The 13,705-nt window shown below is 33.7% G+C and overlaps 1 protein-coding gene across 5 annotated transcripts in view; it reads left to right on the top strand.

The window, feature by feature from the left end:
* WRN (WRN RecQ like helicase) overlaps positions 1–11,836 on the top strand; it is a 127,229-nt gene extending 115,393 nt beyond the window's left edge. For 4 of the 5 annotated variants that reach the window (XM_023737835.1, XM_023737834.1, XM_023737836.1 and 1 more), the window contains 2 exons: positions 4,427–4,623; positions 10,980–11,836. In XM_023737835.1, the coding sequence (XP_023593603.1) occupies positions 4,427–4,623; positions 10,980–11,096 (314 nt within the window). In that variant the 3' untranslated portion in view covers positions 11,097–11,836. The remainder of the gene's footprint in view (positions 1–4,426; positions 4,624–10,979) is intronic. The other variant, XM_023737837.1, reaches the window with a different exon arrangement.
* Positions 11,837–13,705: the final 1,869 nt, after the last annotated feature.

Genomic DNA, 13,705 nt, shown 5'->3' on the forward strand with positions numbered 1-13,705 from the left:
ATGTAAGGAAAGGTTAAAAAACTACATTTTCTAGAAATATACAACTTTAAGAATTCACAGAGACTCTAATTATCTTGTTTTTTTTTTTTTTTTTTATTTCATCTGCTAAAGATTTCTTGGGCAAATGTTCTTTTTTTTGTTTTTGGGCAAACACTGTTGAATCGCATAAAATAGATGTTCTAGTCTCAACTCGGTATTGTCAAGGGAAGATGGTAGGGGAAGATTTAAGGTTGTATTATTCAGCCACGTAGTAAAACCGTCTGTTTTATTTGCATCTTATTTGTATACGGTAAAAAAAAATCGAGTTGATGTTAATTTGCTTTCTAAATCATGTAGTCATGAAGTTAGATTTGGAAAACAAATTGGAAATCATTAAAATTTCCCCTTCCCACTCCCACTATGTTTCATAGACAGGAACCTGAGTGAGGCCTAGAGAGTTGAAATAATTTTTCTAATATCACATCTATGGTTAATGGCTGAGCAAGTTTTTTCTTTTTACTATTCCCTGTTAGGGAAAGTTGTATTGCCAGCTAACTTAAAGGAAAGAAATATGCAATTTCTGATCCTGATATAGGATTAGGGTTTATATACCTCTAACTTGCTGAATAAAGTAGATTTACTTAATTGTATTCAGCTTAATATCTTTATAATTTTTAGTATCTTTAAGTGACCTTTACATTCTGACCTTAGCAGTTTCAATTTCTGATCTTAGATAACTTTTTAAAATTATGAAATATTAAAACCAAGCAGAATATATAAACATGAAAAATTCTCTCTTAGTAATTGTACAACGTGACTCTAGAATGATGTGAAAAATGTTTGCTAATCATTAGTGACTAAACAGTAGTTGAAAACATTTGTCTTTACTGTCATACACAGAGTATAGCATTAAATAAATTTTCATTCAGAGGTAAGTATTAAATTGAAATTCCAAAAAACAATAGAAACCACTTTTAAACATTTATTTCATCTTTCAGTCAATATACTCTATGTAGGTAGTACACATAATATGAAAAAATATATTATTCTAGCCTACTTCCAAAGCCAAAATAGAGGTTAAGAAGGTTGTAACAACCACATGCTCTAAATTTTATTTCTTTTGATAATACATTTATAACCCATAAGATATTAATCTATTGATGTGAGATTTTGGTTTTGGGTTGTTTTTCCTTAATAAAACACTATTATATTTGCTCTCTTATTGGAGAGAACATTGTTGAGTTGCAAATGATAACAAGAAACGAAGATATAAGATAGTACCAATTATTCAGATTTTTAAAATTTAACTATATCCAGATCACCTAATTATGTGTTTAAATGAACAAGTTTGATCGAAATTTCAATTTTGCACAGTTCTGAGTTGAGGAATTTTCTCTGTTTTATTATGACATAATCTTAATACCTAAAAACAGAGTGTGAATTTTTTAAAAATTGATTATTTTCATGTTGCCTTATTTGTTAAGTAGGTTTTTCCTTGTGACTCTTAATATTTAGAAGAATTCAGTGATTGCCTTTTCATCTTTTTAGTATTCTAGTTTATCTTTTTCCCCATGTTTATATAATTTTAAGCTTCTTTTAGGGAGTTGAGATTCTAACTACACTTAATAATAAATTAAGCAAGGTATTTATTGAGGTGTCTAGATAATACTTTTAACAACTTCATTCTCCTATTCTTTATGTGCATGTAACTGGAAAATTGAGTGGCTTCCAAGGGACCTTCCACAAAAGTAGGGGTAATATGATATCTTCTAAAACGCTGAAGGAGTGTAGCCAGTGTTCATCTTTTAATTCTCCAGTTTATATTTCCAGCACTTAATTGCATGGCACTAGGGCAGAATAAATTATATTTTTTTAAAGTTAGATGACACTTAGTTACATATGTGTAATTTAGGCTGACTTTAAGATAGAAATATAAAGGGTACTTATAGAAATATGTAAGTAAATATATGAATTTTCTAATGTTATACAGAAATTATATTCTAATTACATTATAGTAGCTTTATATATTTATTAAATCAATAATGGTTTAACACCATAGGCAAATGTTTATACATCATAATTTTATAAAAAGAAGACATTCTAATTTTAGAAGTAGCTTAATTCAAAATGGAATAAAATACCTGGGACATTTTTTTCTTCTTAACATAATTTGTTTAGCCCATGATACTACTGTAATTCAAGATTTTATGGATTTTTTCCCAATAAATTGATTTGTAAATATTACATTTACAGTGTGATGAAATCTAAAAAGTATAGTTTATTTATCCAATTTCAAATACCCGCAGAAGAAAATGAATTTAATACAACACAGTTGTATTAACTGCCTGGAGTATGAGAAAATTTGTATGCTTTTTCTAGAACAACACTGTACAATAGAAATATAATGTGAGTCACATATACAATTTTAAATTTTCTAGTGGTAACATTAAAGATACTAAAAAAAAACACATGCAGTTAATTTTAGTAATATTTTATTTAGCCCAGTATATCCAAAATTGCATCACTTCAACATGTAATCCATATAAAAAAGATGCTAATAAGATATATTACATTTTTTATACTAAGCCTTCAAAATTGGTATGTATTTTACATTTACATTGTATCTCAATTCAGATGCTAAATTTTAATTTGAAATACTTGATCTGTATTTAGAATTCAAAAAAATTACAGTTGAAAAAAATAGATTCACATACCCAAGTTGTTCCAGATATACTTAAAGGTTTTCCAGTAACTGAATTGAGCATCAGTTTTTTTAAATTAAATTAATTACAGTTATATAAAATTAGGAATTCAGTTCCTCAGTCACATTAGCCACATTTCAAGTGCTCAATGTCTACATGTGATTACTTGTCACTGTATTGGTTAGCATAATTCTGGAGGTAATTTGGTAAATATATCAAAATATAAAATATGTCTAGCCTTTGAACTAGTAACCCCACTTCTAGGGATCTAGAAGTATAGAAAGATATATGTAATATGATGTTCTTCAGAGCATTTTATTTCAATGAAAGATTGAAGACAAATGAAGGGGGGAACTCATAAGGTAAATTCTGATGCATACATACAACAGATTACTCTTCAGCTATTAAAAAATGATGAAGTAGTAAATTTGGTGAAATTTCAATGGTGTTAGGATGGTATAATAACTAAGAAGGAGTCCCTGAGTGGTGCAAATGGTTAATGCATTCTACTGCTAACTGAAAGGTTGGAGGTTCAAGTCTATCCAGAGGTGCCTTGGAAGAAGGTGATTTACTTCTAAAAAATCAGCCATTGAAAACCCTGTGGAGCACAGTTCTACTCTGGCACACATGAAGTCACCGTGAGTCAGAATCGACTCCATGGCAGCTGATGGTGGTGGTGAAATGATCAAGGGACAAGTGAAAATTTGATGGACAGATGTAATGGCCTCAGTGCTGATTTTATTACATATAGAGGTAACCTTCTTTCCAAGACTTTGATTAGCACCAGTCTTACATTTTAAAACTTGAATTAAAGTTCAGTTTTACAGTTTAGGGAAAGAGTGCAGGCTACTTAGATAGCCAACTGTCCTAATTCCTTATTAGCTGTGTAACCTCTTCCTGACTTTTTTGACGGCAGTGTTTTCAGGAAGTCCTAGAGTAACAAGATAAGGTCTTTGGAAGAAAGGAGTAATACAAACCTGAAAACTATGATTAAGTAAAGACTGCCTTTTCAGGTAGCATTTAAAAATACTTGGTCTCTGATTGGGAATTAGAATTGTCAGAAATGTTTGATACCAGTTTTATAAATTACATGAAGATGAGTGAGTAGGTTCTAAGTTGCCTACCCTACCATAGAGCATTGCAGATGACTGTGATGCTGGAAGGAAGTGCTTGAAACATAAATAGTAGTCTGCAGTCAGATTGCTGCACAATTTATAGAAGACGTGGAGAAACTGACAACAGTCGGAATCAGTTCGTTGAGTTACAAAAAACTAGAAGTTCCTTGATTCTGAAAATAAAACCTATCTTTCCCATAAATGCTCATCTAGCTAATGTGCATTTTAAATAATCGATACCTTTTGTCATGCTATAATATCTATTTGAAAGGATCCTTTCTATTAGCATCTTCTTTACAAGCTTCTATTTTAAGAATGATTTCTTTTCAAAATTTTAATTTGTAATTTATATTTGGAATTTGAAGCACATTTTCCTTTAGAAACAATTCTGTGAATAGTTTTCTTGATTCTCATAGCAGCCCACAAAAGACAGTTTGAAACATTATGCAAAGTCAATAGTGAAGCAGTGAGGGGACACCTTTTCGCTCCATTTTTACTCTCTAGGGCTATAGGCATTTGGAAGATGGGAAAATTCCTTTCCTACAAAATATTTCACCATTTCCAGCTCATAGGATTTCTAAAATGTTCTGCATGTTTATTTTTAAACAATTTTTTTTTTAATCTTTACAGACATGAATAAAATTAAACTAATTAGAACGTTGGTTCCTTCAAATATTGACACATACCTTATCCACATGGCAATTAAAGTTCTGGAAAGAGATGATGACAGCAGACTGCTGTGCCAGCTTTCATGTGATTCCAACAAAAAGAGATGTTTCCCCAACTCTGAAGAGAGCCGTTTAAATTCCAAGAGAAGCAAGAAAGAAGTGGGTACTAATACCGGGCGTTAATTATAGGTGTTGGTTGCTCAGTTTGCATATTCTAATACTAGAATACTTTATTTTTTGAATTGTTACAAATTCTGATGTAAGCTTACTTCTTTATCTGTATGCTAGATTTTCTTTGCTTTTCATAAATCTGATGTGAGAAAGATGATTTTTTTTAAAAAAACGAAGGGGTTTATTATGTGGAATGTCAGCTTAAATTTTACTTCTGCCTCATATCAACTATATATGTGTAAATGTCTGTGTGTATAGATAGCGAGATAGGTGGATGGATAGATACAGATATATAGCCCGGCAAATTCTTTTTCCTTGAGAGATGTAGATAATTCTTTTTCTTTCAGAAATGGCACATAGTGTGATTAATGAAAATGAAAACAAATTCTATTATAAATACCCCCAGATTGATTTGTCTCTCATTCTGTCATTGAAAACGCTCTGTTACTGTTACGCTGACTGTGTGGAGTACAATGGTAATTGCTGCTCATGGTCCTGGGCGTATCACACTGTGCTTTTGGCACGATCAGAGAACAACTACGAGTTCAGTATTATTTTATGTGGCACATTTTGTTAAAGTAGCATATTTTGAAAATTATCGCTCTGTATGTGGGGTGAAATAAATAAATAGTAATTAGAGAATAACTGTTCTTTATCAGGTGACTCTATTAAAAAGATTTTATAAATTTGAAAAGTTGACCTCCAGTGTCTTCCCAGTCTAAAACTACATGACTTTATCATAAAACTTTATGAAAACTGATAATTCACTAAAAAAACTTTAATTCCTAGACAATAAATGCAGTGTGGTATTAGGTTATTTTTAATATTTATATTACAGGATTATATTACTATTTCAGTTCTAAGGTAATCATAGAATTTCCAACAATTAAACTGCTTTTTTGCCCAACAACTTAAAAATAAGAGGAACGGGTCTTTCTTAAGTCTGTATTTGAGTTAAGTATGTATATAGTCATGTCCTAGGTAACTGAATGAAATTCAATTAATTGGAATTCCTCACATTATTTTGATAATTGAACTTGCTGTAAAAAGGGCATTAAAGAAAAATCTGTTTGGATGAATTGAGTGACATTTGACTCCTATTGCCTGCTTTTATTTCTGTAATCTGTACTAGGTACCTAAGACCCTCCTGTTTTTCCCCTGACTTTTACCTAGTCAGTACAGGAGAAGGTGTAACTTGTTATTTTTCCTGAAAATTGGAACACACGTAGAGTAAAATATTATTCTAACCATACATTAGCATTTTTGCTTTTCCCTTGTTGAAGTAACATTAGATGCTGACAAGAGAGTGGGGAGACCTTGGCTGGGGAAGTAGGTGGAAATCATACTAAGTCTACTGCATTCTAAAATGTATATCTAATTTAGGCCTTTTTTCCATTTAGGGCAGCAGAGGTATTGGGGCTGGGAAGTAGATTAGAAGGTCAGAATATCTTTCCTTCATCTGCCCCCTGGTATAGAAAGCTACTGTGATTACAGTAGAGTAACAGGCGATTGAGTCTGTGGAGGCCTAGTTTCAGGATCTTTCATTTATTACCATCCCCTTCTCTACTGATCTGGGATGTAGCCCTCAGTCTGTTTTGTCTTTAATTTTGAGGCTTCTGATAAAGAATAATGTCATTAGAAAAAATTATTTTTATTAGTTGATACATCATTATGTTTACATCTAATATGTCTGCTATTAAGATAGAAGCCCAGTTATGCTCACGTTTAATGGAGGAAGATTATACCTTGGTATTTGTAGTTCTAGTTTAATAACACAGTGGGTTTTTAAAATAGATTGTTTTTTGTATTTCTGGAATGTTTTCTTAAATTATAGTTTTTAAGATGTTTGCTTATTTCAGGAAAGTTTTATTAAAATTTTACAGTATTTTTGTTCCTTTACTTTGCATTTCTTCTTCAGGAACCCCGACATCTGTATGTTGGATCTTCTTAGCCTACCTCTAGTATTCGTCATTTCTCATGAATTCTTTTTATTTCTTTCTTGATTTCTATTTTTTCACCTTCTATTTCTCTTTTGTCATAATCTGTTGTATTTATTGCTCTTATGTTCCTCATAATTTAGTATTCATTTTTATAGTTTTTTTTTATTTCTAATTCTTTTCTGAGTTTCTGTCTTTAAGTTTTGAGTTTTTCTGATTTTGATTTATATTGTTCTTTTATGCATTGAATCATTTTCTTAATTTTTTTTTTTTTTTTTACCTTATTTTGAGAGTTACAGTTTTAAGCTGTACCTAAGCAGATTTTTCTGGTGTATGGCATTTAACCTTGATACTTTTCTGTTGCCATATTCATGTAAAATTAGCCTTCTGCATGTTCAAAACAAGGCAAGGTTCAGGATAGCTTTTCCAACTTCACAGACTCTCTTCTCCTGTTTCTATGTAATGTTCAAAATATGGGGACTTGATTGATGAGATATGCTTCTCTACCACTTTTATGTGGACTCTTCTCTTTTGTCTCTGTTTTCTCTGTCCTGCTGGCTGTTGTTATAATTCCAACACTATCCCTGAGCATTGGCAGCCTTGTCTGGTCAGTAAGTTCATAGGAGCCATCTGCTGTTGCGTTGGGCAAAAGCTTTCCCATTTTCAGATGCTGTTCTCACATCGATCTGTCATGCTTTCTAATGGACACCTGTTGGCTCTTTGGGGGTTCTCCTGGTCTCAGGTTCTCCTGTTGGCCTTGGCCTTCTCCCATACAGATGTTATTACTGTGCAGGTTTTTTGGCGGTTGGTGGTTTTTTTCTTTGCCTAGCTTCAAACTATGCTTATAGTTTAGGCTTCCTGAGAATACCTTTAATTTCATTTTAAATACAGACCATGGATTTTTAGTTTTGCTATCTAGTTGTTCTAGCTATTTTAGTGCTGGAATTCAGAGAGATTAAAAAACTCTACTGCCACTACCACCAATTTCTTAGAATCCTCTCCACCGATACCACTTTTCTTTTTTTCCTGACTGCATAAGAGCAGGAGAACGATATTTCCTGCCTGCCATTAGGTTTGATTATAAATTTAAATTATGCAATATTGTTTATAAACTGTTCTAAGATACTCAAAAATGTTTTATGAGTAACATTAGTATGATCATTATTGCTAAAATTCAGGACTTTAGAATAATAAGAATTTTTAAAGCTTTGCTTTTTTAGGCATAGTTTTTTTATATAAATAAGAAAATAGTGCATGGTGTAACTAATTTGTATTCCATAAAAATTTTAAAGGTTGATAAAAAATTTCCTGGCAGTTTCTCAATGAAAAATGAGAGTCAAAGAAATGCTGTAACTTCCTGGAAACAGCCATCCAGTAATCCAGAAATGGAAGATTTATTTACAGATTCTCATTCACAGGAAAAACTGATTTGGTAAAATAGTTCTCATCAGAAATACTTCAGGTTTGGTAACTAATATGTCTAGATTTATTTTAGTTATAGATAAAATTAAATGTGAATATAATGCACATATTTCTGTATTTGCCTACATATATATGTGCACAAAGAATCAGCAAATGAGTTAATGTTTTCTATTCTCAATTTCATGGTGATAATTTATTAATGTAACTTGGAGTATCAAAAAAATGTAAACAGCCCTTTAAATTTTATTAAGATTTCTGGGAATTTTAGTCTTCTTCTGATGAAGGAAGTGGTCACTGGAAGGTGTTTTTCTGTTAGGTGACTTAGGCTTCATAACTGAAGTCTCTCCAGATACTTATTTTTGAGACTGGAAAGATTCACTCAATATAAGTAAGCATTTGCTTCCTTTTCTCTGTGAAATAAGATCATCATTATAATTACAGGGTAAATACTGAAGATCGTGTCTGTAGAACTGTTAATAGAAGATGAAAGACTTTAAATGACGTTAGCCGCCAATTGAGTACCAAAAATAAATCAGGATGTGTGTTGATATTTGCATATACGCTCATTTAACTCCTACAGCAATCCAGTGATGCTCTGTATTCTTACTCCCAGTGTGTGTATGAAGAAACTGAGGCTTATATGACATGCCTACGGTCATATATTTAACAAGTGGCTCAACTGGGACTGAAACCTAGTTCTGTCTGATTTCAAATTCCATGCTTATTCTTTTGTATTAGGAAGCTACAACCATTCTTAGGGTTTTTTCCTCTACTCTGTTACTGTTCAAATGTCTCACTCTGTTTACAATCTTAACTGGCTTCCTTGCCTTCAAGGGGTTCAAACGCTTAAATACAAGCAACTGTAATTCTCTGTGGCTGTAAAGATTTTTGATATTAAGATCTTTGGGAAGCATGGATGTTTCTGGGCCTATTTTATCTCTACCAAAATGCCCTTATTGCTGTGCCACTTCATATCCCTAACATTTTTTGTTTCTAAGTCAAATATAATACAGTGAAACGTGTGAGAGCCGGAACTCGTCAAGACTGCCGTGTTTTTCCAGGTCTCCCAAGTTTTCTGCCTTTGACAGGATGCAGTCTTACCACTTTTTTATTGCTTTCTATTAGTAAAAAATATTTGAGTTTTCCTTCTCTGACAGATTTCTGCCTTACACAGGTTCCAGCTTTCGCAGGTTCTACTGTAGTATCTTACAGTATACAAAAATCTCATCTGTTCCCGTGGTCTTCCGTTCCCTGTGAGGAAATGGGTGCCTGGGAACAAAATTGCTATCTTAGTCAGTTTTTTTTTTTTTTCCTTTAGATTTTGCTGACATGTGAACAGCCCTTACTTCTTCATTGAATTTCTTTAAGTTGGAACAGCTAACAATGTTCACCCTTTTTTTAAAAAGTAAACTTTTACAGTCTTTTGCCAAGCATCTTTTGCTATTTTTCTGTCCTTCAATATTTCGAAAATTTTCTTAAGCATATAAAACATATCAAGCATTTGGAGAACAGTATGTACCCTAGGCCGACAGACACATTTTAACCTGGATGAGGCCCCCTTACCGTGTTGTTGTTAGGTGCTGTCTCGGCTAGGACTCCTGGCGGCCTGATGCATAGCGGAGCAAAATGTCGCCTGGTCCTGCCCCATCTTCACGATCATTGGTATAAAATCCTTCAAAGACTTCCAATAACTAAATTACCTCTGCTGGAGTCCAGGGGGAATCCTGGTGGCGCAGTGGTTGAGAGCCCGACCGCTAACCTAAAAGGTTGTCACTTCAAATCCACCAGCCGCTCCTTGGAAACCCTGTGGAGAAGTTCTACTCGGTCCTATAGGGTCGCTATGAGTCAGAATTGACTAGACAGCAACGGGCTTGTTTGTTTGTTTTTGGGCAGGGGGTTGGCGTCCAAGGTGTATTCATGTTAGAAGGATTTCTCTGTCGTGTTATTCTGAAGATCTGTTGCTCAAACCAAAATAACACAGAATTATGCCTATTTTAGGCCTATAGAACAATTACCTACTTAAAACTGTTTTATCTTCTTCACATGCAGGTGATGTAGTATACAACTACTGCTTTTATCTTCTTAAAGAAATGTCGTCAAGGGTTTTCACCTAAGGTTCAGAGACTTCATTTGGTGCATCAGTCCCTAGAAGTAGTGTGCAAAGTATTGTGCATGTGTCCATTTGTCCTTTTTGCTGGGAGGTGGAGCTGTAGTTTTCAGCAGATGCTCAAAGGAGTCTATGAGACAGAGAATTATTTTTTCACTTATTGAAGTTACTTGAGTGTCTGCTGTCTTGGGCATTCAGCAGGTGCCAGTGAGCCGCTCTGCTAGTCTGTCAGCCAGTGTAGACGTTAGGGGTTACTTCTTTTCACACACCTGATATAACACTATGGAGACCTGGTGGCTCCATGGTTAAGTGCTTGGCTGCTAACCAGAAGGTCAACAGTTCAAACCACCAGCCACTCCGCGGGAGAGAGATGTGGCAGTCTGCTTCCATAAAGATTGCGGCCTTGGACACCCTATGGGGCAGTTCTGCCATGTCCTATAGGGTTGCTATGCATCAGAATTTACTCGATGACAGCGGTTTTTTAGGTTAGTGTAACACTGTGTGTATATGTGTTTATATTTTCAGGCAGATACCTTTCTCAGAACATGAAATTCACCACTTTGGTGAACTCAGAGCCAATTATATCATGAGACATACATCTAAAATAATCTCCAGTTCTTTCCTTCCCAAACAAATATCTACACGTGAATTTCTAAGACTATGTAATGGAATGGCAAGTAATTGCCTGAAGATACGATATAGTGACTTCTTCTCTTATTTATTTACCAAAAAATAAATTCTGTAGGTCTCAGTATTTTGTTTTGTTTTATTTGGTGGAGTAGGGGTAGAGAAGGGTGGTATATTCAGTAACTGGCTTAGTTTTTACAATTGACGGCATTCTCAGTAGTAAAAAATTCTTTTTTTTTTCTTTCCTATAGACTTCAGCTGAAACCTCAAAGAGAAAATTACCTCAGTGGTTTGCCAAGGGAACGGAGACCTTAGGTACTACCTACAAGAAATCAACGGCCAAAACTAAAAAGGGTCTTTTTAGTTAAATTGGAAGTTCCAGAGGAATTATGTGTGTCTTGCTGTATTATAAAACAAGAGCTATATTTCATTTCTGAAAAGAGTGGGGAGTAATGTCAGTTTAAAAAATATTTCAGTCCCAAAGTAAAAATTACCTGTTTATTGAAGGACTGGCATCTTAAGTCAGCCTTCCGCATAAAATATTTGGGCCTTCTGAGAGCCTGAGTGAGTACATCATAGAGTACTAAATTAGATTTCTTTAAGATTGCTTTAAGAAACCATGTTATTGTCCTTTTCTCTAAATTTAACATGCCATCGTTTGATATAATAACAGAATAGTAGTTGTATGGTACTTGTGTGATGTAAGATATTTCTATCTTACTTAAACTGTGTTTTATAAACAAAGAAAGTATAGTTATTCTGTGAATTGTCTTTATTCTCTTTAAAAGAAGCTCTTATACACATTGTTAAATGGTACAGGTGGACCAGATCCATGAAAACTAACATAACATTTTGTGTTTCATGTACATAGGGAAAAAGATTCTAACGAAGGATACCAATCACACTATGCAACTATGCACTTTGTATTTTATATACTATTTCTATTGTTTTTCAAATAATAAAACAATTTCATTTATATTGAATGTCTATATTATATTTCCATTGAGTTGATTAATTACCTTGAGTACCTCCATTTTTCCGGATGGTCAGGCTTTGATTCTGCTGTCTCTTTACGTAGCACATGTGACTTCAGTATCTAAAGCCCATACACTGGCACAGAGCTGGATAAACCAAAACTTTAAGCAGTTCACTTTCTGGCTTATAAATATACTCCAAAGCCTTTGATTGCCTTTGTGAAAATAATAACTGTTCTGAATAAAGAATTATATGTCTGTTGTATGAAAACTAGAAAATCCAGGAAAATAAAGAAAAATCACTCATAGTTCTACCACTAGATAATCACAGCTAACCCCTCTTATATATTCTACCAGAACTTTGTATATTCACTTCTTTTCTTAGTTTATTATATGAATATGAATAATACATGAATGAATTTTTGTTGTTAAACATTCAAGCTACACTTAAAACGTAAAACCAACCAGCCAGTTGTTGTTGAGATGATTTCAACTGATGATGATCCCGTGTGTGTCAGAGTATAACTGTGCTCCATAGGATTTTCAAGGACTAATTTTTCAGAAGTAGATTGCCAGGACTTTCTTCCAAGGTACTGTTGGGTGGACTCCAACCTCTAACCTTTTGGTTAATAGCTGAGTGCATTGCACCACTCCAGGACTCCTTAAAACATGAAAGTCCCCCTTATTCCCATTTTCCCACATCCCATTATCAACCCCTTTCCAAGAGGTAACTCCTGTTACTATTACCTTCTATTAAATATGTGATTTATAGTTCTCTAGTCATTTCTTAAAGCCCTGGTAAAAGGTCAGCGGTTTGAATCCACCAGCTGCTCCTTGGAAACCCTACGGGGCCATTATGCTCTGTCCTATAAGGTTGCTATGAGTCGGAATCGACTCGATGGCAATGGGTTTGGTCTCTCTTTTTTTTTTTGGAGTCATTTCTCTGTGTATTTACATGTCTTTATATCTCTATTTGTGTATCTATACATACATTCTTACTATACGCAGTGTTCTTCAACAAACATTTTTTACTTAATATATCATAAAGGCCTTTTCATGTCAGTACATATTGATCTACCTCGTTTTTGTACTGTTATATAGTGTCCCATTTTGTGAGTATACCATAATTTATATAACCACTTTTCTATTGGTGATTTCATCACTTTTTTTTTCTATTTCATACAGTTCCTGGAAGTAGAATTACATAAACATACTGTTTGTTACTTATTCTTCACTTGAGTATATTTGAACATGTTTTGTCCATGTCATTAAATAGCCTCCTACAGAATTTTTTTTGTGGCTTAATATAGTACATTGATTCTCAAAGTGTGGTCTGCAGACCCATGGAGTCCCTGAGACCCTTTCGGGGGATCTGCAAAGTCAAAACTATTTCTAATAACATCAAGATGTGTTATTTGCCTTTTGCAATATGTTGACATTTGCATTTAGAGTGCAAAGCAATAGTGGGTAAAACTACCAGCACCTTAGCACTAATCAAGGCAGTGGCACCATCTTGTTGAATTTATTAATTCTCAGTCTTTAAATACATACACATCTTTTCAGTATTCTGTGTGGAAATGACAAGTACTCATGCAGCACCCCTGCTGCATGCGCAAGTATGATGGTAGTCTCAGAGAGAAACACGTTTGATTGTTTGAGTTGTGAATTAACTGCTTTTTTCATGGAATACCACTTTTACTGAAAAGAATGACTGACAAACTGTTCTGGGTATTTGGCAGACGTTTTCTCAGAAATGAACAAAGTGAGCCTCTCGCTTCAAGGAAAACAACTGATGGTATTTTTCTGCCAATAATAAGAGTTGAGATTTTGGAAAACTTGTGTCTGCCTCTGGGAGCTTGACAGCCTCCCAACACGTTGAAACTTTTCTATTGAGATGTGATTTTCATCTATGTGATTTTCATAAATGTGATTTTCATAAATGTGATTTTCATCTATGTGATTTTCATCTGATTTTCATATATGTGATTTTCATAAATGTGATT

This window comes from Trichechus manatus, unplaced genomic scaffold, assembly GCF_000243295.1.
Source record: "Trichechus manatus latirostris isolate Lorelei unplaced genomic scaffold, TriManLat1.0 scaffold00109, whole genome shotgun sequence".
In the NCBI taxonomy this organism is placed as follows: Eukaryota; Metazoa; Chordata; class Mammalia; order Sirenia; family Trichechidae; genus Trichechus; species Trichechus manatus.